This window comes from Phlebotomus papatasi, chromosome 3 (genome assembly GCF_024763615.1).
Source record: "Phlebotomus papatasi isolate M1 chromosome 3, Ppap_2.1, whole genome shotgun sequence".
NCBI lineage: Eukaryota > Metazoa > Arthropoda > Insecta > Diptera > Psychodidae > Phlebotomus > Phlebotomus papatasi.
This window is the reverse complement of record NC_077224.1, coordinates 44757394-44783489: the sequence shown is the minus strand read 5'-3', so window position 1 is coordinate 44783489 and position 26096 is coordinate 44757394. Positions and strand designations below refer to the sequence as shown.

At 35.7% G+C, this 26096-nt stretch overlaps 3 protein-coding genes across 3 annotated transcripts; 2 read left to right on the top strand and 1 right to left on the bottom strand.

The window, feature by feature from the left end:
* Positions 1-242: 242 nt before the first annotated feature.
* On the top strand, positions 243-14384 carry LOC129807933 (DNA-(apurinic or apyrimidinic site) endonuclease). Its single transcript, XM_055857545.1, has 5 exons — positions 243-509; positions 751-1331; positions 6903-6962; positions 9470-10060; positions 13871-14384. The coding sequence occupies exons 2-5, from the start codon at positions 770-772 to the stop codon at positions 14167-14169; spliced, it is 1512 nt and encodes a 503-aa protein (XP_055713520.1). The 5' UTR covers positions 243-509; positions 751-769; the 3' UTR covers positions 14170-14384.
* Positions 14200-21051, bottom strand: LOC129807934 (UDP-GlcNAc:betaGal beta-1,3-N-acetylglucosaminyltransferase-like protein 1). Its single transcript, XM_055857546.1, has 5 exons — positions 20952-21051; positions 20546-20893; positions 20172-20488; positions 19826-20114; positions 14200-14430 (listed from the first exon to the last, which is right to left on the bottom strand). The coding sequence occupies exons 1-5, from the start codon at positions 21003-21005 to the stop codon at positions 14350-14352; spliced, it is 1089 nt and encodes a 362-aa protein (XP_055713521.1). The 5' UTR covers positions 21006-21051; the 3' UTR covers positions 14200-14349.
* A 63-nt stretch (positions 21052-21114) lies between these two features.
* LOC129807935 (alpha-ketoglutarate-dependent dioxygenase alkB homolog 4) lies at positions 21115-22162 on the top strand. Its single transcript, XM_055857547.1, has 2 exons — positions 21115-21216; positions 21289-22162. Exons 1-2 carry the CDS (start codon positions 21115-21117, stop codon positions 22096-22098), a joined length of 912 nt encoding a protein of 303 aa, XP_055713522.1. The 3' UTR covers positions 22099-22162.
* The last annotated feature ends 3934 nt before the right edge of the window (positions 22163-26096 follow it).

Below are 26096 nucleotides of genomic sequence, written 5' to 3'. Positions count from 1 at the left end.
GCACAATCTGGACAGAAAGCATGGTCGGTGAAGTGTCCAGAAATCTAGGATGTCATATTTAATAAGTTTTGGACAGAACATTTTCAGAATTTTAAAGAAAAATGCACAATTTTTCGAAATAAAAGAATAAATTTCTCAAAAAGGACAAATAAAATCGTTGAAACATGAAACATTTTTGAATTTGAATATGCCATAAAAGCCGTGTTCTCGCGTGGTTTTGACATCGTGGGAAAATGCGCGCTGTCATATTTTGCGATTTTGGCTTTCCAGAAACGCAACGCATCCAGTCATAGTTTTCGCGACAAACCCTCGAGTTTTTGCGGAATTTCCATCCTCGTGGTATTACCAAGCAACATTTCTCAATCTCAGGCACTAGTTGACACCCCAGAAATTCCCCCTTTTGTGTAGTTTGTGCGAAAAAGCCACCCGGAAAAGCTCAGTGAGCGTGGTTTTTGTAGTGAGAAAAACGCAGCAAGCTTTGCAGGAAATTCACGGACATTTTTCTTCGGGTTAGTTCGAAATTTTTTCAATTTTCTTCCATTTGCCCCTCTCACAACGGTGGAAAACAGCCCCAACTGGAGCTTTTTTCCACCTTGAGCTGGTTTTTAGGATGATTTTCCTCAGTATTTTCTCCATATTTTGCCGGCTTTTTTACGGAAGCCGCGTTTGGCTTGGGGACGCTTTCCGGCGGCTTCCCCGGACAAAAGCATAAATCTCTAAAAATGCATTTTTCTCGAATTTCCTTTTAAGGAATTCGCAATTAATTCACATGGCACCAAGGAAGGGAGCAAAGAAAGCTGAGGTGGCTGTAGAACCAGCGCAGAGTTCTTCAGAGGCACCGGTGGAGAAGAAGAAGCGCGGGAAACGAGGTGCCGAAGAGCCAGAGACAAAGAAAGCCAGTCCAGTGAAGAAGGGTAGCCCGAAAAAGGCTGCAGAACCCGAAGATGGGGCCCCAAAGAGGGGACGTGGAGGCAAAAAGAAGGCTGATCCTCCAGCACCAGAAGATACAAGTCCAGCTAAGAAAGCCCGCAAGGAAGAGGGCGCTGAAGTAGATGCCACTCCCAAGAAGGCCAAAGCATCCCCGAAGAAGCGAGGAGCTACCAAGAAAACGGCTGCAAAGTCCGCAAAATCTCCAGTGGCCAATGGGGCAGGAGCCAAGGCTGGGGGCAGGGGCAGGAAGAAGGCGGTGCCCGAGGAAGAGGCCCCAAAGCCAGAAACCCCCAAAGCTGGGCGGGGCAAGAGAGCCGCTGCTCCGGTTGAAGAGAACAACGCAGATTCCACCAGTTCCCCGCCAAAGGCCAAGAAGGGCAGATCGGCCGCCAAAGCACCAGGTAAGTCTCCTTCCTTTTCAGGGTAACTTCATTTTCTTTTGTCCAAGGGGTTAATAACAGGGCGAAAAGGGTGAAAAAGTCCCATAAAAGCACCCTGTATTTTATTTTTTAACTATTTAAAAGTTAGGGGAGACCGGGGCAGATTAGCTATTGATAGAATTAGATTTTTTTTACAAATCATCCGCAATAAAATAGCATTTCCTGGGGAATCTGCCCCTGTATTAGAAAATCTATGCAAGATCTAGTCAATAATAAATAAAATTTTGAGTAAAATACGTTAAAATTGATATTAAAAAAAAATATATAATAAATTTTAACTTAAAATCATTTATATATATTTTAAAAGTTATTCTCCTTTTTAAGATTTTAGGATTTTATAGTTTTTTTTTTTTTTGGTAAATTGTGAAGTGTTTCACCTTTGCGGAACGCTCGAACTCAAGAGATAGAGATCTCCTTGAATTTTTCGCGAGGCTTTTCGTTCACGAAAGTTTCTTCAGTTTTACTTTCCGTTTACCTGCCGCAAATTCAAGCAAATCGGTTGAGAAATGGGTCCTCCCGGACCTAAAAAGTGACTTAACCAGTAGAGGAATTTTGTAATTTTCGTGGCATTGTCACGCGTGAGTTCGAAAGCTGACAATGCCATTCGAGCTTTTTTTTGTCATATCATGAGTTCGAAAATGCAATTAATTGATTTTTTATTGAAATCCCTTTATTTGATGATTTTATGAAAATACAGTACGTCTTGGTTGATTTCTTTAACAAAATTCATTGTCATTTGAATTGCCAGAAATCTCAGATATGTGACTTCTGAAAATGCCACGTGAGCTGACATGGCAAAGTCACGGCTACAGAATCGCATTTTCGAAAAAGCTCTCCTAAGATTCAAACCCAATTTGTCATATGGCATTGCCAGAGTGTTACAGAATTCCCCTCCAGGGGCCTCTCGACATTTGATTTTTCCATACGTTTTTGCATAGAGGCACTGAAGACTATTGGCAAGTTTTTTCCTAAAGAAAATTGACTTATCAATCTGTTATATTTCGAAATTGTGCATTAAAAGCTATCTAAAAATACATTTTTCATAATGCTCGCCGAAATAATACAAGAACTACGAGGAAATTTCTTTAAGTCACAGTGCAATATCTGCAGTGAAAAATATCTTCACTTTTTATTAGGCTTGATGGGCCCCTGGAGGGGAATTCTGTAACGCTCTGGCAATGCCATATGACAAATTGGGTTCGAATCTTAGGAGAGCTTTTTCGAAAATGCGATTCTGTAGCCGTGACTTTGCCATTTCAGCTCACGTGGCATTTTCAGAAGTCACATATTTGAGATTTCTGGCAATTCAAATGACAATGAATTTTGTTAAACAAATCAACCAAGACGCACTGTATTTTCATAAAATCATGAAATAAAGGGATTTCATTAAAAAATCAATGAATTGCATTTTCGAACTCATATGATATGACAAAAGAAAGCGCGAATGGCATTGTCAGGTTTTGAACTCACACGTGACAATGCCACGAAAATTACAGAATTCCCCTACTGGACTTAAGTTTAACCTTCGAAAATGCATTCTTTCCGTACAGAAGTAGATCTTGAAAAATTCGAAAATCTATTTGGAGATCCAAAAAAGAGACTTTCTGACTTTTTGATAATTCCGCACGGTGGCTTATGTACATCTTGTTTGAATTTTAAAGTGCTCAAAGTGTCAAAATGTGACGTTCTTCACAATGTTGTGAGTGAGGAAAAAACAGAACAACGACGCTTACTGTTCTTGTCCCATTATTTAATCACTCCATAATCACTGAGTAACTCTTTTGCCAGCTTTTTAGTGTGATATTTGATAAATTTTCCCGACCTTGTTCGAAAATTTAGTATGAAAATTCGAAATTGAATTTGAATTCTTCGAACTTCAACGACTTTTTGTGCAAATAGAGTTCCATTTACCTTTTATCCAAGACACTATTGGAGAATCAAAATCTACTTCTATTTGGGCTCATGTCGATTTTTTTTTTTTTTTGAATATTATTATGTGTCTATTGACGAAATGTTTGCATGAACTACCGCCTACCTCCAAACCTAATTCGAAAATTGAAAGAAGTTAAGGGAGGCTGGGCAAAATTTGTCAAAACGGCTATTTTATTTTTTCACAATTTATCAGAGAATCTCAGTGATTTGTATTTACAGTAGACTCTCTCAAATTCGGGCATATGGGACCGAAATGTCAGCCGAATTAGACAGAAATTCGGGCGACAAACCTTTTTTCAATGCAACGACTTTTTATTCAAGTACATATAGTATATAGATATTGAGTTTACACACTCATGACGTAAATTGCATGAAAATCCCTCAGTAATGCAAAATCACATCAAAACTAAGACAAACCATGCCAAATTTGAGCATATTTGATTTAATTGATAATCACAATCAAACTTGAAAAATGACAACAAACTTCTTTCAAATGTAACTGCTGCCCGAATTAAAAAGTAGCCCGATCTTAAAAGAGCCGAATTTGCGAGAGTCTACTTTAGCATATTCTTATAGGAAATTTACCGTCCTACAACTTTTCCGAAGTTATTTTGCTCTAACTCAAAAGGAAATGCGCTTTTCGAGACTTTTTCTAAAAGATGATTTCGTGGAAATTCTCAAAACAACTGGGGTAAATTTTGTCAGACGTGGGGTATTTTTTTGTTATTTTCTTTCGTTTTGATACGAGTTCTCGTGAATCAAAGTAATATCCAATTGAGATATTTTGATAGGAAATTTATAACTTTATGCAGACCATTTCTTATTATCTAAACGAGAAATGTGTTTTTTAAGTTATTTTCCAAAAGCTGTTGTTGGCAAGAAAATTGTCTTCGCCTTCTCTTCTCTTCTCTCTTTGTGTTTATTGACCTTCAGAAAAAATTGAGCCTTAAAAACACATTTGTGATGTTGGGAGTGTTAGAAATGTTTCCAAAAATCATATTTGATCTCTTCTTGTTGGAATTGTGTTACCTCAGAAATCGTCTGCAGTCTAATCAGAAACAGTGACTGGATGTGCCTTTTCTCCATGTGAAGTGTCGGAATTATTCGTTTTTTGACAATTATTGCCCCATATGCGTTCTATGGCAAATTTCACCCCGCGTGCTAATTTTTGATAAAGCCAAATCTGAAGGAAAATCACTGAAAAATTCGCAAACAGACAAAAGATTCGTGTTCAGGATATCCAAATTATACAGCAAAGACACACTATAATGCATCAATTTCGGAAAGTAAGTTGTTGAAAATTGATATCTCCTGAAGGGGAAATATTTTAAGAACAAGGCTCAAAATTTCAATATATTTTTTTATTTTCTATATTCCTTGCTCGAATTCCTTAAAACCTTTGACGTTTATTGAGATTTATGAAAGCAATCTATGATAAAAATTTGAAGCTTCGGTCTCATTTCTTTTGGAAGATATCGAATTTTAAAATTTTAGAATTGACAAATTTTGCCCCAGTCTCCCCTACTTCAGCTGTTTTCGAGGAAAACCGGAAAATTCGATTGTGAATTGAATTTTGGGGGTAAAGAATCACATCGAGCAAACGGTTCTCGGCTATCAAGATGGATTAAATTTGCTCGACGCGATTCTTTACCAAGCCAACACTCCGAGTTCCACGCATTTCGAGGTCGCCTGTAAAGAATCTCAGCTACCATAAGCTTATCTGGGTTTATCACTGGTCATTTTCTATTTTAAATAGTCTGAGTGGGGAAGGCTAACAAAACAAAAAAAAGTTCATTGGAATCGGTTAATAAACATAAGAGATAGAGTCCGGTCCATATGGATATAGTAAGGGTCTTGAGGATTAGCCGAGAAACGGCTTTGTATTCGAAATAATGATTAAACCACATTTCTATCATTTTCCACTAAGCCGTCTCTCGGCTTAAGTCCTAAGCGTGTCAAGGACCTAAGGGTCGGGGTATAATAGGTTGGTGTAGAGACGGATACGACCTATTGTTAGAAAGATCTTGCTCTCGGATACAATATATGCTAAAATTTCATCGAAATCCCTTCATAAACACCATAAATGCAGTCCGGTCAAGACATTTTTGGTTATAGCTCAGGTCAGGGAACATCGAGGGAGGAGTGCGACCCACCGTTGGAAAGGTTCCGACCTCAGCTACAACATACTAAAATTTAAAGAAAAAGCATCGTCTAGTTTTTGAAATATTCGAGATCGATTAATCGAAAATCGATTTTTCGATTAATCTGACGAGAGCTTTCCAAAACACCAAAATTTTTGAGATTCCGATAGAGTAAGTGTGCCAAATTCCGGCCAGCTTGCAATTTCGGCCACCTTTTTTGTTCCTCGAATTTCCATGAACTTTTAGATTTTACTAGAGATTATACAATGCAAAAGGATAACAAAAAATGTAGCTTCGACAAACGAGATGACGTGAAAACGATATTGGAAGAATTCCCGAAAGGCAAGAAATTATGAGAATGAAGGTGGCCGAAATAGGGCACCAAAGCTATATCTATATTTTTATTCATTTTAAAATGTATTAAGAATGGTTTTAGAGTAAATAAAAACGGTAAACTCTTTACAAGGTTTCAAGCAACACTTTTAATAAGAAAGAATAAAAGAATCAATTTGAATTTAAAATATTACATTTCAAACTTTAGACTTTGACGCTTGCATGCAACTATGCCGAAATTTGGCACTCTTACTCTAATTAGAACTGAAGATATGTCCATTCGACAATTGAATTTTTGACCCCTTCTAGCTCGGGTCAGGGTGGTCGGAGTACCTTAAGTTTGGTATTGATCGAAAGCTGTTAGGCCCAGCCATAACATACTAAAATTTGAGATATAGACTTATGGGGGTGTCACCGTGGATCAGAAGACCATATCTCTCACCGATTAGTTTCTTCTATATCAACAAGAGGAGAAAGTGTCTAGGATAAAAGAAAATTGGTGTGTTGTCTGAGATAATTGGCATTATTTCAGGAATTAGACAGGCATTCTTCAATTTTATCTGGGAACGCATGTGAACTTCCTAAAATGTCTCAAATTTCCATTATAAAAATTTTAAATAATATTGGATTTAATTTTTAAAATGACTTCTTTTTGCATATCACTGAGAGAAATCCGCAAAAGTTAAAATAACATTCCGGAAATGTTAATTTTACCCTGCAGTATTGATCCGAAATCGATTTAAATATTACTCTTTTTAGGTGTATTGGGGGTTAAAGTTATCCTTTTTTCATGTTGATTTTACCCTCAAAAGGTGTAAAATTAACATTAAAAAATGTTGATATATTTTTACACCTGAAAAGTGTTAAAGTTATGAGGAAAAAAAGTTAATCGCACCCTCTTTTTTTCCTCAGTGTCATAATTTTAAACATTTTCTCTTAAAACAGAAATTAAACTTATATTTAAAAAACTTTCATCAATAAAACTATTACGTTTTTATTAAAAACGATTTTACGAAAATTTTAAAATTTAAAGATTAAAATTAAAGAAAAAAACTATGCATTTACAAAACTGACCCTAATAGAATCTTTTCAATTCCTTTTCATTCCCTGCCTTTTCATCGAGAAGCTGACAAAGCCAAGAGTCCACCGAAACGCGGCAAGAAGAAGGCAGCGACCAAGACAAGTGGTAAATAGTTTTTGTTTCAGGGTCAGGATGTCCAAAAAACCCTCCCAATTTCGAAGTAATAACTTAAAGAGTAAGAATTCCTTTTCTTTTTCTTTCTATGTAGGGGGAGGCTTTGATGTTTCGCACATACGCTACCATCGGACACTTCGAATTTCTCCGGTATTACTTTATAACTTTCACTGATGGCTATATATTTTAGTAGCTAGTCTTAAATCACACCTTTCCTAAAAAAATTGGGAGTCTAATCCTTTTCCCCTAGTTTTAGGAAACAAAAATTAAAAACAGGTCCAAAACTGTAATTTTGCTGTGCAATATTTCATACGATTGTGCAGAATTAATATCACTTTTCTGAAAAACTACTATCACAGAGGGTAGAAGGGTTATTAGGAATCAGATTTAAGTAAAAATCTTTTAGGCTGAACAGGCACTTTTTGTGGGTGGAAGAAAATTCACAAACTTGACTCAGATTCATCGATCGCACATAGAAGACAGGCTTCTCTTACATTTTCCAAGAAACTTCATTTTAGATGCGATCCTTCATATTCACATCTATTGTAATCTACCGATTTGATCCACCACTAAAAAGGAAAACTTAAAAATCGTAAAGTTGATAAACAAGAAGTAATTTGACTCAAATAGGCTGCAGTTGAGTAATTATTATGCAATTTTGCATTTCTTTGATATAAAAATATTTTTCAAGCTTGCACAAACTGAATGTGCAATGAAAGAATCACATCTGCAATAAGCTCATACAGTTTACAACTGCTTTTTGACAATCTTTGACATAACCTCACTATTGTGTTGTTTTGCATGACAAAGAAAAGAAATTGTCCGTAAGAAGATGTTTTGTGAAAATTTTAGCTTGTTCACCTGCTGAAGCTCAATATCTGTGCTAAATCCCGATTCCTGCAGCTGCAGGAACAGAGAAATCTTCAATGATGCGCATTCAAACGTTTTTGTGCATATCCGGCTCCGTGGAGGAATGGTGGAATCTTGTGTGGTCTTCTCGCTTGCAGAGTTTTAGTCAATTTTTAGCTTTAAAAACTTATTGATTCGTGTAAATTTAGTGATATTTGGACTTTTCAGGAAAGTATTCATCAGATTTAACCGTTTCCGGAGTGAAATTCTCGTAGAATCAAGCAAAAAAATGGTTTTTAATGTCAATAAAACATCTCTCAGAAAAGTTCCAAAAAAGTGATATTAAAATGTTTTATTCCTTATAAAAATGGTTTAATCAAGTAGATTAGAGTTCCCTTTAAACAATGATGTGCAACTTTTAGTGTCCGGTGCAAAATTTACGGTGAAAATGGGGTGTTCAATGATGGCGTGAATCGTGTGCGATAATAGAAACTTGATTCATCTATCGGACAAATCGCCATTAAATTTTCATTTTCCTCTGGAGGAAAATCTAAGGATTTCCTGGGATTTTGTTTGGTGGGATTATGAATCTTATAAGTAAGACATTTTTTTGGCATAGTTGGAGAATCCATACGGTTTGCATGGTAGTCAGAAAAAATCACTGAACTTGAACATCATTTTTGTGTGCGAAAGTTCAAAGCCTCCCCCTATTAACACACTTCCCTGAAAGTACATTTTGTTTTTTTTCTTAATTTTTTTTTCTTAATTTTTTTTCTAGTTTCTCAGTAAATTTAAAGTGTCAGGAATATTATAGAATATGCTTGAAAAAAATATTTAATTTTTTTTTCAATTGATTGACTTTTCGGAAAATGAAAGATTGGAGCTATTTGAAATAATGAAAAATTCAAGGCTTCTTGAAACGCTCTGAAAAATATGATTAATTTCATTCTTAACCGTAATATTCATTATTTTTAATAGTTGAATTATCTGAATTGTATTTCTTTAGGGAAACAAGTCTCTTTTATATGTACAACTTTGAAAAAAAAACAATATTAAAATTTTGTAAGTGAATAAATATGTAAAAGTCATAATTTTCTTTTTTAAATTTTGATTAAAAAATTTTTATATGTCTGGTAATGCTAAGGGTCGCGGTGTTGTTTTCTAATGGTGTATTTTATTTTTCGATAATCAAAATTTAAAAGCAAAAATCGCAGCAAATATGGGTAATTCGAAAAATTCCCTGAAAATTGTCCTTTTTTTTGAAAAACAATGTTTTATGTGTTTGTGTGAAAGAGAAAGAGCATTACTTCAATTTTTTCTGGAAATTATTTGTATGCTCAACACATTTTTGTTGTGGAGGAAAATGTCGCTCAAAGGGTAAATAATTGATTTTACAAAATTTATTAATCTTTAAAAAAAAACCAAAAAAGAACAAGTTACAAAAAAGTTTTTATTTCTTTCAGACACATTATCCGGGTGGTCGAAAAACAATCTCAAAATGATCAATTATTTACTCTATGTGCACGATGAAAAAAAAATGGGTAAATTTCTGTGTTGCCTCTGTTCCTTTTGTTCCTCCCTCAATTTCTGTTTTGAAGATTTTCAACTTTGATCGAAAGAAGAAAAAGCACAAAAAATTTTGTTCGTAGGCGAGGAGAATGGAGTGGAGAAGGAGGCAGAAGAACCGGAAGTTGAGGTGAAGAAAAAGACTGCTAAGCCAAGAAGCAATGCAACATCGACGGACTACTCAAAAATTGACTTTAGCCACGAGAAGGCATTTAAGCTGAAGATAGCCAGTTGGAATGTTTCGGGAATGCGGGCGTGGATCACCAAGGGAGGTTTGGAGTACGTTGAGCATGAGAAGCCGGACATCTTCTGTTTGCAGGAGATCAAATGCAAGAGTGATGACATGCCGCCAGAGGCACGTGTCAAGGGATACCATCCCTATTGGCTCTGTCACGGTGGCTACGCGGGCGTGGCCATCTATTCCAAGGCAATGCCAATGAACGTGACATACGGCATTGGGGATGCCGAATTGGATGAGGACGGTCGCGTCTGCACGGCAGAATTCGAGAAATTCTACCTGGTCTGCGTGTATGTGCCAAATGCGGGACGCGGTCTCGTGACACTGCCGAAACGGCTCCGGTTCGACGAAAAGTTTCAGGCTTTCGTCAGTAAACTGGATCAGAACAAACCAGTCATCATCTGCGGAGATATGAATGTGGCTCACCAAGAAATTGGTAAGTTCAAAATCATAATTCTTCTGTAAATATTTATTAAATCCAAAGTTTCCTTAAATTTCATAAATTTCCAAAATTTCAGAGCCTAATTTTCAGGAAATGAAGTAAAATTATCAAATTGATCATTTGATTTTAATTTTAATGGAGGGATAACGTTCCTCTTGATCAGGCACTTTTCAGGCCACGCCCCTTTTGAAATTTTGAATTTTAACACAATAAACAGCTAGATTTACTGGGAAGTATAATTCATCCCTGAGGAAGTTATACCCCCCATAAATTACTGAGGAAATGCCTAGAAAATTTCACTTGTGACAGAACAGGTTACGCCCTCTACAAGTTTTATTGGATATTTTAAAGGGATGTTCTTTCACTGAGAGAAATCCGAAAAAGTTAAAATAACATTCCGGAAATGTTTATTTTACTCTGCAGTATTCATCCGAAATCAGTGTAAATATTATGCTTTTTAGGTGTATTAGGGGTTAAAGTTACCCTTTTTCATGTTAATTTTACACTTAAAAAGGTGTAAAATTAACATTAAAAAATATTGATATATTTTTACACCTAAAAAGTGTTAAAGTTATGACATGAGGAAAAAAAAGTTAATCGCACCCCCGTTTTTTTGTCAGTGTTAGTAATTTTTCATTTGGTGCCAGTTTATTTTTCATCATTATGGACAAAAAGGGGTGTAAAAACATTCCACGCTTTGCAAAATTCTCAAATTCGTGACTTCAGTGCTATCTGAATCAACTGAATGTCGAGAAAAAGACATTTTTCACTGTGATAAAACGTAATAAAATACACCGTCTCTGCCCACAAACCTTCAGGAGCACGAAATGAAGCATTCACTACGGGGAAGGCGTTCCTGGGCACCTTGTAATGATTACATTATAATACCAAATAAAGTGTCTCGATACGATTAATAATAAGGTGTAAAAATATATCAACATTTTTTATTGTTAATTTTACACCTTATTGTAAAATTAACATGAAAAAGGGTAACTTTAGCCCCTAATACACCTAAAAAGCCTAATATTTACACCGATTTCGGATCAATACTGCAGAGTAAAATAAACATTTCCGGAATGTTATTTTAACTTTTTCAGATTTCTCTCAGTGCCTCAATAGTGCTTTTGCAACATTTACCGAATTATAACTCACAATGGATTTAAAACGGTAGTCGGCAATAATAAGCCGGCTTTCAAACTTATTAGAATTTCCAAGACCTTTTCATATTTAAAGAATTTTCACTAAACAGTAACATTCTAGAAGAGTCAAGGAGCACATTTATGTAATTCTCTTCAGAAAAAAATATGAACTTAATGTGTTGAATCTTCTGGCAAAGTTAAAGCGTCTGGAAATGGTTTTTAATTAGGACATTTACCCTAGGTGAGATTAGGAATGAACCCCGCTTTGAAAACCGTTAACTTAGCCGAACGATTAAGCTCGGCCTTTCTCACTATACTATATCCTATATTTAGTTAATTTTCTTTAATAAATGAAAGAGGAGCGGCTTATTTTCCATTCGAGAGCGAGCCCCTTTGGGCTTACTCCTCATATTACAGAGAAGACTTTTTTGAGTAAATTTTCAGTTTTAAGAATAAAGAAAAATGTCGCATTTTAAAAAAGCAATAAAAGGGGCGTGACCTAAAATCAATACAAGTATATTATTACAAGTACTTGTTATGCGTGTCCACGATAAAATTGTTCCCAAGAATAATGCTTTAAAAATGAAGTCTACATAATATTAAAAAAAGAAAAATATTTTTTGAAACTTTAATTCCTTGTAGATTTATTAGATATACAGTAGACTCTTTCAAATTCGGGCATTTGGTAACGAAATGTCAAGCGATTTAGAGAGAAATTCGGGTAGCAAATTGTTTGAAATGCAACGATTTTTTGTTCATCTGCATACTTATATTGAGTTTATATGCTCATTATTGCTATTATAAATTTCATGAAAACCTCTTAATAATGCAAAATCACATCAAAAGTCTTAACTCCATTCCTCTATTTGATTTTGTGCACAAGACAGAGAGAACATTTAAGTTTTTTAGCTATATCCCTCACAGATGTCGAAGGATTGTTCTTGTAGCTCATGATCACCTTTTTCTCCAAACCTATATCTCCAATACCCAGATTTTTTTCCATATCCAGGTTTCTGGGCAGTGGTTTTACTGTCGAGGAATCGAAGAATCACCCTCCGGACGGTTTGGCGTGAGATATTTGTGAGTTTTCCAAGGTCCGCGTAATTGATTCCAGGATTTTTTAGTTACACACGATCAGTTCCCTTCTCTTTTCCATTATTATTTCGTTTCTCAGTCAGTGAAAAATGATCAGAATTTGATGAGAATTTCGTGAGATTTGTCATTAAAATATCAAATCATTTGGAACAATTTTATCGTGGACACACTTTATTTGAGAGCAAGCATTACCAATTCATTGATTTTATTGCTTGAACTGGAAGAGAGAGCAATGTATTATACAATGTTAATCGTTTCTAAATTTATTACGTGTGTATGGTTCAAACGGTAAGGGATATTGACTTCTAGTCTCCCACGAGACCCCTCTCGTCCCTAAGTGAACATGTTTCCAAGTTTTATTTTTTTTTTTATCTATTGATTACTAAATACAAAAAAAACAATACGGGGGTTAGGGGAAATGCTCATAATTTTGTCCAGTTCCTTATTTTGGACACTTTGAGGATAACTTTGGACACTAAAAATAAATTGATTAAAATGATGGATTTTTATTCCAATATTTGATGAATAATGAATTCTATCTAAATATTTGTTCTTTTTGGAAGATTTTAACACTAAATACGTTAAAATTTGAATATGATTTGAGTTGAAATTGCTTTGTTGAAAATTCAGTGTGAGCAATTGCTTACGAGAAATATGACAGAACTTCGTGGCTTACTTCAGTCTTATTTAGTTTTGGTGAAGTACTAACAAAGTTTGTTCGCTGTTTTTGAGTGATATTATTGAATATTCATTGAATATTGTGTTGATTCACGTTACTGATGATTTGTACATTTGACCTGAAGTGAGATTTGCCTTGTGAATTATATTTTTCATGTGAAAAATGGGAAATTTTTTAAGACATTCACCAGTGAGGTGATGATTCTTATTTTGGACAGGTGTTTTTCTCACGAAATTTCGTGAAGTTTTAGCTTTTGTGATGACTAGGTTGGACAAATGCCTGGAGAAACAAAGGAGCATCATCTCTACGAAAGAGATGTAGCGAGAAATGCCTTGAAAGGCTCCCGGAAAGGTCAGGGAATGAGCGAATCTGCACGTACTTGGAGTATCGAAGTCAACTCACTTTAATGAATGATATGGAAAGTTTCCGGGCTTCTGTGACATTCTACGTTTCCCTTACATGAACAGGAAGAGGACTTAGTAAGATTGGTTCATCAAATGAAGAACAATGGGCATCCTATTGAGGCGGATTAGCTGTCCAAATTTACAGTCAAGTTGGACAAATTAATAAACAAGTTGTCCAAAATAAGAGCCAAGGTCACCTCTACTTATCAATTCATTTTTAAACGTATTAAAACTAATTTTAATAAAAATAAGACGATAAATAGCTTGCTAAGTTTCTAAACAACCCTTCTGAAAAGAGAGTAACAAGAAATGTCAATTAGAATCGAAAATATCGTACTTCAAACTTGGAACTTCGATGCTTATAAGCAGACTGTCCAAAATTATGAGCTCTTCCCCTATGTTATTTCACAAATTTCTTGACTGAAAATCTATTTTTTCAAATATTTCAAAAAGTTTCCAAAATTTCATGAAAATTACTAATTTTCAGATTTGGCAAATCCTAAGACCAACAAGAAAAATGCCGGTTTCACCCAAGAGGAAAGGGACAGCTTGACCAAACTCTTCTGCCTTGGCTTTGTGGACACATTTCGTCATTTGTACCCGAAGCAAGCCAAAGCCTACACCTTCTGGACCTACATGATGAATGCCAGGAGCAAGAATGTAGGCTGGCGTCTTGACTATTTCATTGTGTCGCAGCGTCTGGCTCCTGCTGTGGTGGACAGTATCATTAGATCTCCCGTAATGGGAAGCGATCACTGCCCTATTGTTGGCCTCTTTGACTTTTGAGAGAAAATGAAAAGATAAACCATGAAGATATTCAGTCAATTGCGGAGGAAGTTTTCAGTTACCTCCTTCAATCTCTCAAGGAATCTTTATTTTTATTTTTTATGATTTAATTATTTTTAACAGTTGGCACGCAGGTTCTTGATGCAGAACATTCTTATTTTTGGTTTTTTTTTTGTACCCTCATGAGAATAAAATGTAATCAATTCCTTCCATGAGATTCAGACTTTTAATGTTGGCTTCAAAAACACCATCAGTGAGGTCCTGGAAGTAGAGAGGATGCATTCTTTGTCTTAGAAAGAAGCTGGTAAGTACTTTAATCTATATTTAGGAAATTCAGATTTCAGGAGATTTTGGCACCTTGATCCTTAATCGTAAGATTCTAAATCCAGAAATTGGACAGGAGTCAGGGTAGTATCAGGAAAAGGAATTCTTCAATATTCAGATCGGTTACCAGGATGTCTTCTTTCCAGATTTTAAAAGAAATATTAAAGACTGGTCAGCTTTCAGAAGATTTTGACTATGATCCTGAATCCTGCAACCGTACATTCTCAAATTTCTCGATAGGATATTCGAATAGAATTTCCAGGATCAAATAAATGCATCCGGTTTATCCAGAAAAGGATCACAGGGATTTTTTCAGTAAGTTCTTTAAGTTTAAAACGGTTTTGTCTGTTGATTCCTTTCCGGTCAAGGGGTGATTCATAAACAATTTAAGTGTCCCGAGTTTATGGTTCCCCAAAAAATTATGCCCTCCCTGAAAAATTATACGGATTTCCCGTGAGTTTATTGGAAGAAGAATACATGTCGCTCCTCGGAAATTACAAGGGGTCAACTCACTTTTTTGCGATTTTGAGATTTTAATGCACTTAGAAAGACAATTTAATAAATTTTCAGATGATATGTCATTGAATTTAAATTTCGTTATTAGAAAAGTTTTTCAAAATTTTAATCTTTTTGATTAATTGCATAATTTTGTTTGAAGTAAAGGGGCACAAAATATATTCATCGTTCAAATTTTTGTGAAACAGGGGACTAACTCAAGCAAGTTGATCCCTTGTCATTCTAATTCCAGCAAAATTTGCGCATTATTTAGAACGACAAGGAGCTAACTCATTAAAAAAAACATATTTTGAAAGATAAAAATATAAAAGTTTCGATGTTTATATTAGTGTTCATACAAATAGAAAAGAAATAAATTGTTTTTGTTCAGTCATTAAATTGAGATATACTTATTGACATAAAGTTGAATGTTTTATGCTGTCTCCTGAAAAATGGCCGAAAATTAGTTTGCCCCTTTTAATTTCCAAGGAGCGATGTGTACCCCGGATTTCCTGAAAAAAACACAAGGGTTCTCCGAGATCCATGAAAAAATACAAGGATTCTCCGGGATCCCTAGAAAAATGAATGGGTTCCTTGAGTTCATCAGCGAAAAGCATGGGGTCCCTGAGTTTCCTGAAAAAATACAAGGGTTCTTCGAGTTCCCTGGAAACTGTATGGGTTCTCGTTGAGTTCCCTGAAAAATGTATGGGTTTCCCGGGTTCTCTGAAAAAAATACAAGGGTTCTTCAGGTTCCCTAAAAAAATACAACGGTTCCCCGGGTTCTCTAGAAAAACGTGTGGGTTCCCCGGTTTCCCTGAAAAATATATGTTCCTAAGATTGCGTGAAAAAATACATAGATTCTCCGGACTCTCTGAAAAAATATATGTGTTCGCCGGGTTCCATGAAAAAAAAACACATTGGTTCTTCAGGTTCTTTGAAAAAAAAACAAGGGTTCTCCAGGATCCCTGAAAAGAATGCAAGGGTTTCCCGCGTTTCCTGAAAGAAATTTCAAGACTTCACCGGGTTCCCTGAAAAAATATATGGGCTCCTAAGGTTCCGTGAAAAAAATACAAGGGTTTTCCGCGTTCCCTGGAAAAGCGTATGGGTTCCTTGAGGTCCCTAAAAAAATATATGGGTTCTCCGGGGTCCCTGTACAATTCATGGGCTTTCTGGGTTCCCTAAAAAATAAGGGTTCCTCGTCGGGTTTCCTTGAAAAATGTATGGGTTTTTCGGGTTCCTTGAAAAAAAAATACAAGGGTTCCTCGGGTTCCCTAGAAAAATATATGGGTTCCTAAGTTCCGTGAAAAATACAAGGGTTCTTCGGGCTTTCGGGTTCCTTGAGGACCCTACAAAAATATATAGGTTCCCCTGGCTTCCTGAAAAAAATACAAGGGTCCCTCGCCGGGTTCCCTAGAAAAATGTATGGGTTTTTCGGGTTCTCTGGAAAAAAAAATGAGTCTAAGGTTTCGTGAAAAAATACATGGGTACTCCAGGTTCTTTGAAAAAAAAAAATAATACAAGGGTTACCCGGGTTCCCTGAAAAAATATATGGGCTCCTAAGGTTCCGTGAAAAAAATACAAGGGTTCTCCGCGTTCCCTGGAAAAGCGTATGAGTTCCTTGAGGTAGCTAAAATAATATATTGGTTCTCCGGGTTCCCTGAACAATTACGTGGGCTTTCTGGGTTTCCTGAAAAAATACAACGGTTCCTCGCCGGGTTCTTTAGAAAAATGTATGGATTTTCCGGGTTCCCTGGAAAAAAATGTGTTCCTAAGGTTCCGTGAAAAAATACATGGGTTCTCGAGGGTTCCCTGGAAAAATGTATGGGTTCCCAGGGTTCCATGAAAAAAAACTCATGGGGTACTTAGAAAAAACAATTCAAGGGTTCTCCAGGGTCCCTGAAAACATTGCAAGATTTTTCCGGGTTCCCTGAAAGAAATTTTAAGGGTTCACCGCGTTCCCTGAAAAAATATATGAGTTCCTAAGGTTCTGTGAAAAAATACCAGGGTTCTCCGGGTTTCTTAGAAAAACGTATGGGTTCTTTGAGGCCCCTAAAAAAATATATGGGTTCTCCGGGTTCCCTGAACAATTACATGGGCTTTCTGGGTTCCCTGAAAAAAAAGGGACAGATAATCCTAACCGGCTTATGTAGGTGAGATTCTTAACGTGAGCTAGCTCGAAGTGCATGCAAATTCGATTTAGAGCTGAAGTTGGGAGACGCCATTCAGTTATCTTGAATCAAATTCGTGAAATTATGCAAATTTTGTATTTAAACCAAAATATCAAGGATTTGGATGAACTGATAGAAAAGTGATATATGGGTGAAATGTAGACCAGAATGTTCTCTATAATTTTGCCGTAGAACTTGAACTCATCGATTACTCAGAAGCCAAGATAAGCGAGGTTTTTTGTTTCTTAACTCGTTTTTTCATCCAGAGTGCCCCAAGTAGTCATTTGTTGAGCTTCAACTATTTCAAAGAATTGTTGTATTTTGTGGGACTTTCCATTTAAAACCCTATTTTAAGTGTCTTTGTGGAGTAGAGGCAGTCAAATTGGCATCTGAGTGATTTCAAAGCGTTATTATGGGAAAAATCTTTTTTTTCACACTTAAACGGCAAAATCGGAGTGATAGCGTAGTCTGAGCGGAAAATGATGTATGGACGAAATGTAGAGACAAATGTCCTCTACAATTATGTTGAAGTAATCATCAAAATCGGTTTAGCGACAGTCGAGATAATTGAGGTTATGTGATATTGAAAATGGTTTTTCGACTGTGGCGCCCCTGGTGTTGGTCCCAAGAAGTCCAAATATTCTAGAAAGTTGTAGCATTTGGTGAGATCTTTCGTTTAAGCCCTCATTCATCAAAATCGGTCACATAGAACCGGAGATATGATTTTTTGAATTTCGTGAACTTTGACCCCTCATATCTCCGGTTCTGTTTTAACCACAGCGCGCATACGCACCATTTTGGAAACGTCCTAGACTGGACTACAACATACTAAAATTTCATTAACTTGCACAATGCCGTTTTTGAGAAAAGTGACTTTGAATTTCGATGAATTTTGACGCTATCACAGCGCCACATGTGGTGAATTTTTGAACTTCCATCTGAAAGTGCTCATCGAGACGAAACCAAAAAGGTAAAATTTAGGTCGCTATGTTAGTTAGAACCGGAGATAGAGGCCGGTCAATGTTCGAACTTTGACCCCTTATAGCTCGGGTCAGGGGTTTTAGATCGACTTAAGGTTTTTTTTGTTTGATAGGTATAATCAACGGCTACAACATACTAAAATTTCAGCCCGATGCACAATGGAATTTTTGAGTTATTTAACTTTTAAGATTTAAAAATTTTCTTTTTAATAATAGCGCCCCTAGCGGTGGTTTTATGAACTTCCGATGTTAGAAGGGGAAGTGGCATTTCACGAGAGCTTTCCAAAAAGCCCTCACTTTTTAAATTCTGACAATTAGAACCGGAGTTATGGCCATTTTAAGAAATTTTTTTTGGACCCTTATAGCTTGGGTCAGGGGGGTCGGGGGACCTTAAGTTTGGTATTGATGGAAAGCTCTAAGGCCCAGCTATAACATACTAAAATTTGAGCCCGTTCGATGCCATAGGGGCTGAGCTATTGAGAAAACAAAAAAAGGGGGGTCTTCAAAATGGCGGAAGGAGGGGTGGGGGGTGGGGGGTCAATGCACCAAGTTGCAATTTTCACCCGATATATAACCTTTGCCGAAAACCGCAAGTCGATATCTTTTTTAGTTTAGGAGCTATTAAGCTCCAAAGAGCGGCCGGCCGGCCGGCCGGGAACGTAAATTAGCCACATATATATTCGTGATCAGGAAGTGCTGAAACACGTTTTGGCCAAGTTTGAGCTCGATCGGACGACATGAAATTTTGTTAGGATTATAGTAGGTGAGATTGTTAAGAATCTCACCTAATACAAGGGTTCCCCGCTGGGATCCCTAAAAAAATATATATGTTGTCAGGGTTCCCTGAAAAAAATATACGAGATTCTAAGGTTCCGTAAAAAAATACATGGGTTCTCGAGGGCTCCCTGGAAAAATGTATGGGTTCCTCGGGTTCTCTGGAAAAAATACATGGGTTGCCTGATAAATGTAAGGGTTCCGTGGAACAAATGTATAGGTTTCCTGAAAAAGTTATATAGGTTCCCTGGAAAAATGTATCGGGGTTTTGAGTTCCCTGCAAAAATATATGGGTTCCCGTAAGTTCACTGAAAAATATTTATGTTCCCCTTGAATTCCCTGGCCACATTGGGTCGAGTTTCCAGAAATGAGTTACCCATTGTTCCCGGTTAGAATTCGAGAAAAATGCAAAAAATATAAAATGCAGGCAGTTTAATGATGATTTTCTGTTCCTGATACCTAACCCTGCAACAATAAATTCATAAAACTCTCAAGAGAATATCAAAAAAGGAAGCTATTTTATATTCAGGTAAATCAGCCCACTGATTTTTGTAAAATTTTGTTTGTAAAATTTTCCTGAATTACCTAACTGTGTGATCCTAAATCTTAATATCATCTCCCTAAAATAATTAAAGGAATATCTGGATATTAAGTCCTTCGAAATTAAGATCAATCGGCCTACCGGGCCTACCAGTTCTTTCCGTCCTGATCAGGAAAAAAAATGGTTCAAAATATCAATTCCAGACAGTTTTCGGAGGATTTTAAGTACCCGACCTCTAAAAAAGATGCTATACCCAGAAAATTGTCGGAGAGGAATTATCAAGAGAGATAAACGAATCCTTTAAGATTCAGGGAAATATGCTTGCGGATTCTCTGAACTGAAGGATTCAAGAGGAATACCAAGATGGTACTTACAATTTTCATGCAAACAACAATCGGCGATTTAGCTTCCCTGAAGTCGATTATTGGAATTTTTGGTCCACCTTTCCTCATCACAGGATCGTAAGATTGATAGCACCTACCAATCTTCTTGCTGTCAACATCACAGAAGCATCTGACCAGCTTCTTAAGAGATTCAGGAAGATCACTGTAAAAGCGTTTCCCTTGCTTACCAGCATTCCAAATCGTAAAACCAGAATTCCATGGATATTTGGTCAACACATTGTCCATCAAATGATTCATCCTGAGCTTCCAGATGGTTTCCCTAAAAATGATTCTTCTATCAACCCAAAAACGTCCCGAAATTTATCAATAAATTTACCAATGGATTGAGAAAGTCGTGGCTTCTTCATGGTATCTGTAGTTTAGGACAATGTCATCTACTCTAATAACATCCCCTCCCAGATCCAAGTGTTTATAGAAGAAGATCAAGTCTTCAGGAGTGCCTTTCCCATCTTCTGAAAATCCTCCCACAGCCTGAAACACACTTCTGTGGAAGAACCACGTTGGCATGACCACAGTTGGCCCATGGGAAGTGTAAATTTGGACTTTTAACATATCTTGAGGTATTTCATTAGCCCATTTTGTAAATCTCTCTGTGGAACCAGGAGGACTTCTGAAAAATTTCCCTCCAACGATCTTGAGGGGAAAATACTTCTAAAGGGGCTTCTAGGAAATTTAAGTAAAGGCACTTACCGCTTGAGGGTTCATTCTTGCCGCCTCTATCTGCTTAGCGCATCTGCAGGGGGTCATCTCATCGTCAATGTCCAGGAAGCAGAGATATTCTCCAGAAGATGCTTCTATAGCTCTGTTTCTACCAAATCCCACGCCTCTGGGGCTTTTAAAACTATTATTTGTCACTATAAGTTTTATAGATTTTTCAGAGAATTGAGGGAGCCAGGACAGAAGCTTGTCTACTGTCCTATCCGTGCTGAAATCATCGAAAACAGACACTTCTCGGATGCAATCACCTTCTTGCTCAAGGATGGATTTCATGCAAGAATCAACCCATTTTTCTCCATTAAGCACTGTGATTATGATGCTCTGAAAGTTACTCTTTATTAGTATCTCATTATCAGTAAGAATCCTTGTCAGAACTCACCACAAATCCCTCCAAAACTTTGTTTTCCTCAGGCATCTTTTCACGAGCGGTCATGTTTTTTAGGTTAGGGAAGGCTGGATTGAGGTTATGTTCTTTGTTTTTGTACTTCCAAAAATCAGAATTTTTCCAGAAAATCCTGAGACATTAAAGAAAAGCAAAGAAAATGGACTACCCAAGACCTTGTGGATGTAAAGGATGTCGAACTTGTTTGCTCTGTGAAAAGGAATATGGGATAAATAAGAAAGATTTCATGGCAAAGTATCAGGTAAATATTCGTACATTTCCTGCTCAGGATTTCCACAAAAAGCAAGATAAATAAAGAAGTTTTTCTTTTCAGGAGCTAAAACCGTATGTCTTTTGCTATAAATGCGAAAAACTTGTTCCCGGATGGGATGTTGATGAGGTACTGAAAGATCACGACAACCATTCGAATGGGTTAGATTTCCCAGGGATTTTTGTACTTCCGGACTTTATATCAGAGTCGGAAGAAATTGGACTGATGCGAGGAATCGATGGGATGCCTTGGGATATTTCCCAGAGTGGAAGGAGGAAGCAAAACTTTGGCCCAAAGACAAATTTCAAGAAGATGAAGCTGCAAACTGGACAATTTCGCGGATTTCCGGCTTTTTCTCAGTTTGTCCAGGAGAGATTCAACACAGTACCCCTTCTGAAAGCTTACCAAACCATCGAACAGTGTTCGCTGGAGTATGATCCTCTCAGGGGAGCTTCTATTGATCCTCATATCGATGACTGCTGGATCTGGGGAGAAAGGGTCGTTACCGTGAACTGTTTATCTGATTCAGTCCTCACTCTGGCTCCATACAACGGTGATTCCAAGAGATACAACATTTTCCTCGTGGATTCCTACCAAAAACACTTAATCTCGCCCCTAGCTCAATCCCAATTTGAAGATATTCTCGTGAGGATTCCCATGCCCAGGAGATCATTGATTGTCCTCTACGGATCCCCAAGGTATCAATGGGAGCATTCTGTGCTCCGGGAAGACATCCAACAGCGTCGGGTTTGCATCGCTTACAGAGAATTTACACCAACTTATCTGGATGGAAGCAATGAATTGGCTGAGGAAGTCCTCAGGAGAGCTCGGCAATTTTTCTCCACAGCAGAAGTTGATTCATTTTCCAGATAATTCCAGATAAAATGCAATAAATTTTATTTAAATGTATACAACAAATAAAAAATATTCTCGGAATTGTGTTATGTTTAATTTTTCCAGTAAATTGTTTATAAGAAATTGTCTTGATAAGGGTGTTTTATCGTAAAAAGTTATTGGACTTGTGACAAATTTATTTAGTAAGTAAAATAACCAGAAAATTAATGAGTGTATTTCAGGCAATTCACAAAATGAGCATTTTAAAGGGGGACGTATTTTGAAAAATATTTTTTTTTTTAAATAATTTTTGGCATATTTTCAAAATATTGTCGTTAGATTTAGAAGGATCTTATTAAAAAAAATCGTCAAAAGGAAACGGAAGTGCTAACCACTGCGAAAAAAGCTGAAAGTGGCCAAAAGCGCTTACTCCACCCTAAAAGCCAAAATAGACGCAGACTGATCCTCAAGAACATTTATTTTTAGCTTGTAAAATAAGACAGTTCCTGTCGAAGGCACACAGAAAGGAAATTCTTGTAAAGAACTATTAATCGATGGGTAAATTTGGGTCCTAGTCTCGTAGTGCAAGTGGAACAGAACAAATATTTGACAACTGAATTTTTCATGACCATGGAATCCCAAAATTTTGATCACCAAATATTTGATTACCAAATTTTTGGCTATCATTGAGTCCGAAATTTTGACTAAAACTTTTGACTCCAAAATTTCAAATCAAAATTGGAATCGATGGTTGCTAAATTAATGATTAATATTTTGATTCAGGATTTTGATGGAGATTTTGGAGGTCAAAATTTTGAGTCAAAATATTGATCATCATATTATTTGAGTTTCGAAGTTTTGATCATCAAATATTTGATTACCAAACTTTTGGCAACCATTGACTCCAAAAATGTTGTCTCAAAATTTTAAGCAAAATAATTCTCTCAAAATTATGTTAGTTAGGGGGAGGTGGAGCTACATTGTTATACGATTTTTTCGCATATTTCTAATGGAAACTAGGTTTTAACATGATGTAATTTGAATACACAAATTAATTGTGGATCTAAATAAAATAATTGTAAGATCCAGCTTCATTTAGAAATAAAAGGAAAAATCGTATAGCAATCTAGCCCTATAGCTCAAAGTAGCCCCACCTCCCCCTAATGTTAATTAATAATTGTTAATGCTAGTTGTGTTAATTAAAATAAATTTTAAATCAACTTTTTGGGATCCGATGGCTCTCAAAAATTTGGTAGTCAGATATTTGGTGATCAAAATATTGATTCAAATTTTGAAGTCAAATATGGAGCCCAAAATCTTGAATCACCTTTTTATTTTAAATTTTTGATGCAAATTTTGGTGTCAAAATTATGAGTCTGAAATTAAACACAAAATTTCAAAAATCAAATCAAGAATCAAAATTTTAATTCAAAATTTTATTCTAATTTTGAATGGACATTTCGGAACTTAATGGTCATCAAAAATTTGTTGGTCAAACATTTGGTACTCAAATTTTGAGTAAAAAATTTAGACTCAAAAATTTAAATCTGTTTAAGCATTTGGATAAATTTATTTTTTATAAAGGGAAATCATTTTCACGATTTATTTTCATATAATTTAACAAATTTAACTGTGTTATCACACTTGCACATTAAAATTTTAATATGATTCACATTAATTGTCGCTGGTGAGAGTCCAAATGTGTAATTTGTGTGTTTGAATCATTTTATAATCAAAATTTGATCTATTTGTTGATAAAAAGGTAAACTTGGCCCGCAAAATTTGATATAAATTGATTTATAGCATTAATGCGAAAAATTAATGCGATTTTCTCTTTAATTTTTTAATGTGAAAAATATTTATGCTTTAGGTAAATTTAAACTTATTTTTGCAGGCCAAGTCCACTTCTTTATCAATAAATAGGAAAAACCCAAATATTAAGTGACTCAAAGACACAAATAACATATTTGGACGCTCACAAGCGATAATTAATGTGAATCACATTAAAATTTTAATGTGCAAGTGTGATAACGCCGTTACACTTTTGACTCAACAATATAATCACCAAATAATTGAGTGCAATATTTTTGATGTTTATTGAGCCCTAAAATTTTGATTGAAGGCTTAGAAACAAATTTTTGATTCAAAATGTTGATTTAAAATTTTCATCATCAAATATCTTTTTTGAACATAAGTTATGAATTAATCAAATATTTGGTCATAAACATTTTGGGATTCAATTACTAAATTTTCAAAATTTTGAGTCAAAATGTTGATCATCAAATATTTGACAACCAAATTTTAATGACTATCGAATCTTTAGATCCCTATTCAAAATTTTAAGTTAAATTTTTGTTAACCAAATAATGGTGTCCCATAGTTTTTATAACCGAATGAATGAAACATAAATAAACAGAAAATTGATATCGGCTTATAATAATTGGCTATTAAAATGATTCTGAACGTTCTGAAATAATATGTGAAATAATTCTGCAATAATGTCATTGTCGGTAAAAGGGTTAGCTCGGAATGCGTTGATGATGAATTTGAACACTGACGACTGTTTTGAATCAGAAGGAGAAGAATTCAGGAGCCAAAGACCAGAGCTTCGAAGTAGATTTTTAAAGGGGTGAAGTAGCAGTTTCACGTGGGCCAGGAAGTGCTGTAGGGGGAAGTGGGGCACCTTTGAAAGCGGGGCACCTTGGGATTTTTCAGATATTTTTAAATAAAATTGAGCCTTATCGTGATATAATTTAGCTGCAAAAACAGATTGAGAAGCTAAATTACATTATGATATGGCTCAATTCTATTTAAAAATGGTAGAAAAATTCCAAATTTCAAAGGTGCCCCATTTCCCCCTATTTCAACACAGGTTTGAGGACTAAACCCAAGGTTTTTGAACAATAACTTACCCCAGCAGTGTGTAATGATTGATATGAATGGATCAAGAAGGAAAGCTCATCGCGTCAGCTAAAATCATTTGTCCGATAGGAGATTATTACCAGTGAAAAGTTTTAACGGATAAATTAAAATTAAAATTAAAATTAAAATTAAAATAAAGTAAATTAAAATTATTCTATTTTGGTCAGTAAAAAATGCAAGATTGATCAAAAATTACTTTTAAAAATAGAGAAAGCATGTTTTTTGACTTTGGAAATTCATATGTAACCCCTTAAGATCTTTAGATCGATACAATTTTTACGAAAATCGGAAAATCAATCTACTCAACTAAACCAAAGAGGGCACAATTTGGCACAGTTACCCTTATTCGATCAAGGTATTCGCTTTATACTTTTAAACTTTCTCTGTAAAGGCCTCTACACACTAGTAGAAATTTCTTTAAAAAATGCCTTTTTAAATAAAATTTTCCCTATCCTTGTAGACAGAAACGTCAGAATTTTTTTAAAAAGGGCAATTTTTGACAAAAATTGCTTCTAATGTGTAGACAATATTTAGGGGAGAGCACGCTACCTTCGGACGACTCAAGCTTTGAACAATTCATTTTTTCACCACATTTTTAATGAATTTGTTCTATTATAATATTAGAATTTAATGGCTAGTCTAGTCAGTGCGTCAAATTTTCTGAAAAGACCCATAGGTCAAATCCATATTAAGAACATAAAAATTGAATTTTCCGAAACATAAGTCGTCCGAAGGTAGCGGCGCTTTCCGCTATCATTTGCAAAATTTTCGAGAAATTTGCAGAAATAAACGTGATGTTCGCTTTAATTTACGGAAAACTCCTTCTATCTTTTACCAGATATTTCCACATTAAATGAGTCAGTTGATAAATCAATTGTTTACTTACCTTTTTTCGATAAAAAAACATTCATTTAAACGAAAACAAAATTAAAGCAATATCCACGTGAAAGTAAATATTTATTCCAGTAAAATATTTTTATCCTATTGTATTCTTTGATTGGCTAAGCTTTGAACGCTTTCAGTGTTCGCCAGCTCAAGCCAATCAAAGAATGCGAAAATACTGAAATATTTTATGGAATTAAAATGTTTTCGATCGCAAGCAGACATTTTCAACC

Bases quoted from the DNA above. Each gene is read 5' to 3' on its own strand.
- LOC129807934 (XM_055857546.1), bottom strand. From the start codon at position 21,005: ATGACCGCTCGTGAAAAGATGCCTGAGGAAAACAAAGTTTTGGAGGGA. The intron at 20,489-20,545 runs GTAAGTGCCTTT...TTTCCCCTCAAG, and splicing joins CAAGAATGAACCCTCAAGCG to ATCGTTGGAGGGAAATTTTT. The intron at 20,115-20,171 runs GTAAATTTATTG...AATCATTTTTAG, and splicing joins ACGACTTTCTCAATCCATTG to GGAAACCATCTGGAAGCTCA.
- LOC129807935 (XM_055857547.1), top strand. From the start codon at position 21,115: ATGGACTACCCAAGACCTTGTGGATGTAAAGGATGTCGAACTTGTTTG. The intron at 21,217-21,288 runs GTAAATATTCGT...TTTTCTTTTCAG, and splicing joins ATTTCATGGCAAAGTATCAG to GAGCTAAAACCGTATGTCTT.
- LOC129807933 (XM_055857545.1), top strand. From the start codon at position 770: ATGGCACCAAGGAAGGGAGCAAAGAAAGCTGAGGTGGCTGTAGAACCA. The intron at 6,963-9,469 runs GTAAATAGTTTT...TTTTGTTCGTAG, and splicing joins GGCAGCGACCAAGACAAGTG to GCGAGGAGAATGGAGTGGAG. The intron at 10,061-13,870 runs GTAAGTTCAAAA...ACTAATTTTCAG, and splicing joins TGTGGCTCACCAAGAAATTG to ATTTGGCAAATCCTAAGACC.